Genomic DNA, 7,343 nt, shown 5'->3' with positions numbered 1-7,343 from the left:
TTGAAGAGAACTACATCCAGAGGTATGAATTAGGCAGATCTAAAGAGAAAACAAAACAGGGTCACTGGTAACTCAGAAGTATCTTTGATTTGACACAGAATTTGAAACTCAAATGCTGTGCTTTTGCACACTGGACTGTATATTCACTCGCTGTAATGAGAATCCGCCTGTAGGTGTCGCGCTACACAGGAGCTACGAGACTCATAATACCACATCGAAGAAGAAATACCCGGAAGTGTGTCAGCTCATATGATCGCTTGGTCACGCCTACTGTTTACTATCAGCGAGTTATGATAACCTTTTTTTTAAGGCAATAAACAAAACATCCGTGTATTTAGTTTTATAATACACGGGTTGGCAGCTTGGCGAGCGCGCTGAACAATCATATTATCCGGGTTAAATGACGGATCGGGATTAAGCAGTTTTAAAGCAGTTTTAATGGCGTCATCAGCGGTGAGATGCAACACTTAAACTTGCACTTAAGACTTTTTACTCGGAGTTGTAGACTCCATTGTGTGTCACATTAACGCAGGGAAATTTTCAATTCTGCATTCCACTGTACTGAATACATGTAGGAAAGATAGTATCTGGTAATCTGATTATAACAAATTGTTTAATTTAAGATGAAATCCTTCTTTCCTTTTTCTTTTCTGATGCATAACTCAACCTCCTGCACGTGCATGCAAACCTTTTTATATACTGGTTTCCGGTTTTGTGCTTCAGAGAAATCCTCCCATAAACAGTATTATTCTGCATGCACATGATTCACTTTTATTTAGACCAGTTGATCTTCCAAAGTCTGCCCATCTGCTTTCCTTTACTGATCAAGTGACTGTATTGGTAAAACAGATTTCAATATAAATAATCCAGGAATTTCACTGCTTCAAAAATTCACCAGAGAAACAGGACATTTCAGATAAAATCCATTCATCAGATGTGACACGTGAAACAAAGTGATTTTTGGGGCCCAGTAAAACTAGTAGAAGCTCCAAAAAAAGTTCTAAGTTTGGCATCGGATGTGGGGTTGTAATATATTTTATCCTGCCTGAACTATAAAATTTTGGCGAGGTCTAGGAGTCTGTGTGATCTGCGATGCATCCTTGTGTCCAGCTGATATCAGGAAAGAGATATATGTTCTTCCTTCCTGTTAATTCAAGAAAGTATATAGGCACACAGGACAAAGCCTGAGCAAAAACAGGCTCTATACTCTGGAACAGTTGACCCAGACAGGAAGTCACGTACATTACACAGACACTAAGGACTATGTTTTAAGAGAAAGTGTGAAGCCCTCTAAATAGTAACAGGGACTTTGATCCGAAACATCCTGTATCTCTGAAAAAAATGTGTACATGTACATTCGTGTCCCTTTTTTCAGAAGGGATTAAAGAAGTTTAATGGCCTGTTATTTCTCTGTGTGTGTGCATTTGTAGACGATCGGTGAGTTCATGCAGTCTCTCAGTGAAATGGGTTTCACTGAGAATCAGATTCAGGCTGCATTTCAGGCCGGATGTTTCTCTGTGCCAGAAGCTGCAGAATGGTAAGACTTCGTAAAAATATCTATACAAAGTATTGCACTTTTTGCTCTATTACCAGAGGTTGACTAATTATGTTTTTTGTAACTGTTAAAAATTAAACAGTTGCAACCAAAATGAATATAAAAAAAACTGCAAATAACCTCTAGAGGCCGCTCTCATTCTGTATAACGCAACCCGGAAAAACTATCTGTATTGATATTTGTTGATAACCGATAGTTCCAGCAATCAACTATGAATGATGAATTGGTATTACTATTTGTATTCAAATCAATTTGATTTGTATAGCGCTTTGAAAAATGTACATTGTCACAGAGCAACTTTATAGAAATAAATTTATTATGAATATAAAATTTAAATCTTTTAATTGGCCCCAATGTATAAATCCGTTGATGAACATTTTATAGTGAATAATATATTTAAGGGAGAAAAGAAGAACTTCTTTTTGTGTAATAAGAGGTATCCAGTGCTTTGGGTTGAATGACGACTTCCTATTGGAGCACAAACTAAATAAAGTTTATATAAACAAATTGTTTATGGTTTTTGTGTATGAATTAAAATAAATCTCTCTTAAAACAACACATGTAATAACCACAAACCCTGGGTGTATATATTTGCTTTCAAATCTTGTCGGCTAAATCTGAAGAGCCTGAGCCTAAAATTGATTACATTGTAACTGATTGACAAGCACCTTAAGCTTTGAACTTTATTCTAGTCAGTGTCATCGTTTTTTGTCTCATTTTTAATGCTGTATGTGCAGGATTGTGCGTGCCGGCAGTCCGAGACACACGCTAACACCACGTTCCGGTCCAACTACAAGTGCTATATCGGCTTTTAACCCTCCGAAAGATGCTCAAGGAGCTGAAACTGGAGTAAAAGGTACAAACCGTACACTGGTAAAGCATTTGAGAGTAAACCTCACAATAGCAAACTTCACACCAAGAAACCTCTACCACATTAATACTCACATTTTGATATTAATTAAATGCCTCACACTTAGGAGGTGGGATCGGAAAGTTTCTAGACCAGCTCTGTTTCCAAGAAAGTACTTTATTTATCTGCCTTTACACACTATCACTTTCAAAATAGTCCCCCTGCACAGCAATACAGTGCTCCTAGCATTCCTGCCACTTCTGGAATATTTCCTGTAAGTCTTCTTCCCGAAGCGTGTAAGCACCTTCTGCGATTCGCGCTGGATCTCCGCAATGGTGTCAAAACGGCGAGCTGAATCTTTATCTTCAGGAAGAGGTCCACATGAGCCAAACCTGGCGAGTAGGGTGGGTGCAGTAGTGAAATCAGGGGGATTGTTCTCCGACGATCATCATGCACAAGTTGCCGAATGGTTTCGACACTTTCGCGATGTTCTTCTGCTCTTGAAACTTGCTTGCCACTCAAAACACCTCGGACGACTCGATTTGCTTATTTTCACTCAGAATTTTGCACTTCGTTCTTACTTGCTGTCTATGATGAAATGGCAACGCATGTGGTCAGAAGACCTCGATTTAGCAGCATTAGTCTCGAAACTTTTCGATACCACCTTATATTAAGGGACCTTTAACTATCCTCACTGAAACAAACGACACACTAATAAACATTACACTAACAAACCACACTAATAAGCTTCACTCTCTGTGTGTTAAAGGTGCTGATTTGGTGCTGCATCATCCTGTTTCAGAATCCGAACCTATAAGGTCTCGTATAAAACAGAACAATGACTTTCTCGCTCAGGAGAGACAGCGAGCAGCAGAGCACGCTCGGGCCGAACGAAGACAAAACACTCAAGTACTGTATAAAACTGTCTGTCTGTCTAATGTATATAATACTATTAAGACCATTATAAACAGCCATTCTTCTTTGTTGGTGTGTGTTGACTAAATCAATTCTGCAGCAGCAGGTCGTTCATACCCAATATAATTTCACTTGTTTGTGACAGCGGTCGTATATGAAGCTTTTTCTGGCATGCTTCATGAAAATGTGTGCGTGTTTTTTTAGGAGCGAGAGTTAATCTTGAAAAGGATAGCAGAAAATCGCCGAGCTCAGCAGGAGAAACAAACAGTCACCCCATCTGCCAGTGAACGAGAGAAACCGAGCGAACGAGTGCAGGACAGCACAGACAACAAGTGCATTCTAATGGTAAGAACGCATATAATATCAATATATTTTTATTATTATTATTATTATTATTATAGTATTTTATAGATTACATTACATTACAATTCGTTACATTACATTATATTGAACATGGAGCCAAAATAGATAAGTAAATATATAAAGATATTTAATATTTAAGAACTAAAAAACACCACCTAGAAAAGGGTTTATTCTGCAAATAGAGTATCAGTGTATACATTCTTTTTACCAATAATAATAAAGAAAGAGATTAACTATTTCATATTTTTACCTGTTTGCTGTTAGTTTATTTGCTTATGTTATAGCAGCTATAAACATTCTTTCCATCATCTTTTGGTTGCCAAGTCCTCCAAAAATGAAAAACTTAGCTACTGCTTTACCTCTGACTGCGCTGAGACTCATTCCAAAATGCCAATCACGTCTCCGTTCAAGCTGTTACCATGGAAACTGTAGAATAATGGATCAAGTGCATTATAAATGAAGCATTATAGAAAATGATTTAACACCAAAAGCGATTTACAGATCAGCAGAACTGCGGTATAATTGCTAAAAATATTTCTGCACTATTTTTAACCATAAGTGGCAAAATGTTCCGAATTATTGTGTGTGTGTTTTGTAGATCCGCCTCCCCACTGGTGAGTCTTTAAGGTTGTGTTTTCCGGCTGACGCTCCTCTCCAGGCCGTCGTTGACCATGTCACTTCACTCCACTCGTCTCTTCCTTCGTTCACTCTTTTTCACGGTTTTCCTCGTCGGCGCTTCAGCGACGATGACATGTCACTGACACTGCACTCTCTCGGTTTAACGCCGAACGCCGCACTCGTCCTCCAGGCCATCACTCCTCCTGATCCCTCTATCCCCACCCCCGCTCCTAATCCTGAACCACCTCGGAGTGACCCTCCTGCTCTTCAGGTGGCAGACGAGCTAGTTCAACCTGTAGCTCCACCCCATTTTCACCCAATACGCTGGGATGATATGGTGCAAGCTGGGATGGCTGAACCTCGTCACCGCTGGGGTACAACAAAAAAAAACACGTCTACACATAATATATACATATCTTTTATTCTTTTTATGTCAACACTAGCTATTTGCAGTAGGGAAGTGGTAGCTCAGTGGTCGAACCATTTTCACTTCAAATGACCTCCCTCACTTGTAAATGTCCAGCATCAAAACAGTACCAAAACTGGACTGTTGAAGGTTGGACAAATGTCACAAGGTATTATTTGTATTATTATTATTATTTTTTTTTTTATATTGCGTATTTGAGAATCGGTACACTATCGCCAAACAAAATATTGCGATACTCACATGTAGCGATATTTTCTTACACCCCTACTGTTCACTGTTGACAAATTCACTTAAAGTTTATTGCACTCGTTGCACTTTTTGCACACAATGATTGTAAAGTGTGGTTATTTGGGTAACATTATAGTTTGTGCAAGGTAAAACCAGAACTTTGAAAACTCTAGACTTTTGTATGTAAAAATCTTAGTGAATAAGCAGTTTTCTGAAATACACCAATCAGTTCTTTCAACAAAATCCAAAACTCCATTGCATTTATTTCCACATGTGGCTGATTTTTTCTATTGATTTATTTTTTTGCTTTGATTCATTAAATTATTTTCTTATCGACAGGTCGTGGACAGAGAATGGTTCAAGGGGAAGATCCTGATGATGGCGATGATGCTAATCCTGATGCTGATGAAGAGCAGGCACTCGCGGATATTAATGGTACTGATCATGTATACTGCAATTTGTAAAACTGTTTCAGTTGACCTGTGATGTACAGCTGTACTGTAGCTGTGTAGCTTCACATGTTTTAGTATGTATCTGTGGGTTTATTTCAGCAATACCGCACCTTCCTTTTTTCAACGAGCTCAGAGAACAAGATCAGCATTACTGGCCGGATCAGGGAAACAGACTCGGGTACATACAAACACACATTTTTACTCTTTGAAGAGCATTTCTTCTGACGTTACATGATAATTTTACATTAAGAGTCAATGAGCAGTATTTAGGATCTAGTGTTTGTGTGCGTGCGTGCGTGTGTGTGTGCGGGTGCGTGCGCGCGCGTGCGTGTGTGTGTGTGTCAGAGGTGGAAAGTAATGAAGTACAAATTCTTTGTTACTGTACTTAAGTAAATTTTTCAGGTATCAGAAGTTCACTATTTATTTTTCGGACAACTTTTTACTTGTACTCATTTTTTTTTTACACAAATGTCTGTATTTTTAATTCTTACATTTTCAAAACAGGCTCGTTACCTTATTTTTAATCTTTTAGAGCCCAAACGTCTTTACTTTAACTTGAGTGATAAAGTGTAATCATTAGTTCAACTTTTACCAGAGTTTTTTAAAACATGATTATCTGTACTTTTACTTTAGTGAAGGATGCGTGTCCTTTCAACATCTCTGGTGTGTGTGTGTGTGTGTGTGTGTGTGTGTGTGTGTGTGTGTGTGTGTGTGTGTGTGTGTGTGTGTGTGTGTGTGTGTGTGTGTGTGTGTGTGTGTGTGTGTGTGTGTGTGTGTAGAAATCCAGATGCCTTAGTAGATCCAGCAGAAGGCAGAGTTTTACCCGGCGAGGCAGCTTTACAACGTTTACAAAGAAACGACCAACAGCGCCATCATCACACAGAGTCTCTGATCCCACACAAGAAACCCTGCACTGTGCCCAGACTCATCACCATGGCAACACAAGCCGCCATCTCTCTCATTAGTGGTCAGAAATGTTATAAACACTTTATGCATGCTCATTCTTCCTCTTAATATTATTATTTGTTGTTTTGGTGAATCATATAATTTGCTAGAATTTACTGTAATGTCAGTTTTTTTTTGTTTCAGCTCCTAGTATGCAGTTCGTCAGCAGTTTTTCATGTCTGACCCCGGAGCTGGCTGAGCGTTTGTTGGGTCACATGACCGCAGATCGCGCGCTGACCCCAAGAACCCTTCAGCTCTTCATAGGCTGCTCGCTCAGAACGCTAACATTGAACAGCTACCCATACACCACCAACACACTGCTACAGCAACTCAGCACGTTTACACACCTCACACACCTCAGCTTGGTCAATTCGCCCCTAATCACTGGTACGTGTGCATAATTATGCGATTTCATTATTCAATCTGCAAAATTAGCGATCACTCTGACAGGTTACATGAACGTGACTGACAAATTTTTTTATGAATCTTTGTGATTTGGAGTTTAGAAGCACAATATCATTTTGTATAAGAGATTGTATTGAGGACTTGCCACATAATTTATTTGGCAATAAGGATATATCTATTTTGGTGTTTGTAAAAGGAGTCTCCATTGTCAATGCTTTTAGTTAGAAGTTGGCTGATTTTACTGACACTGACGGGTAGGTTAACCAAAAACCAGTTAATCAACTGATAGTTATTAAAATGCATACTGAAAAAAAAAAACCACTCCATGTAAAATAGTACTCAACTTAAAAACCAGTGCTGAATCATGAAAATGCGCTAAATGAAATAAATATGAATATTTTGGGGGGAGTAGTGGCTCCAGCGGTTAAGGTGCTGGGTTGCCGATCGGAAGGTCTGGGGTTCAAGCCCCGGTATTGCCAAGCTGCCACTCTTGGGCCCTTGAGCAAGGCCCTTAACCCTTTATGCTCCGGGGGTCCCTTACGAGGGAAATATCAAGGTCCGTGACGTTGGAGTGACGTGGGACCG

At 39.3% G+C, this 7,343-nt stretch overlaps 1 protein-coding gene across 1 annotated transcript in view; it reads left to right on the top strand.

Moving 5' to 3' along the window:
- The first annotated feature begins 225 nt into the window (after positions 1–225).
- LOC310719986 (uncharacterized protein) overlaps positions 226–7,343 on the top strand; it is a 12,262-nt gene continuing 5,144 nt past the window's right edge. The window contains exons 1-10 of the mRNA XM_083530226.1: positions 226–453; positions 1,431–1,537; positions 2,293–2,411; positions 3,175–3,314; positions 3,525–3,665; positions 4,282–4,675; positions 5,296–5,391; positions 5,508–5,586; positions 6,188–6,375; positions 6,498–6,740. Of these exons, the coding sequence (XP_083386352.1) occupies positions 439–453; positions 1,431–1,537; positions 2,293–2,411; positions 3,175–3,314; positions 3,525–3,665; positions 4,282–4,675; positions 5,296–5,391; positions 5,508–5,586; positions 6,188–6,375; positions 6,498–6,740 (1,522 nt within the window). The 5' untranslated portion in view covers positions 226–438. The remainder of the gene's footprint in view (positions 454–1,430; positions 1,538–2,292; positions 2,412–3,174; positions 3,315–3,524; positions 3,666–4,281; positions 4,676–5,295; positions 5,392–5,507; positions 5,587–6,187; positions 6,376–6,497; positions 6,741–7,343) is intronic.

Source organism: Silurus aristotelis, assembly GCF_946808225.1.
Source record: "Silurus aristotelis genome assembly, chromosome: 25".
Taxonomy (NCBI): domain Eukaryota; kingdom Metazoa; phylum Chordata; class Actinopteri; order Siluriformes; family Siluridae; genus Silurus; species Silurus aristotelis.
Note: the sequence above shows the minus strand (reverse complement) of the source record. Positions and strands in the feature narration are given on the sequence as shown.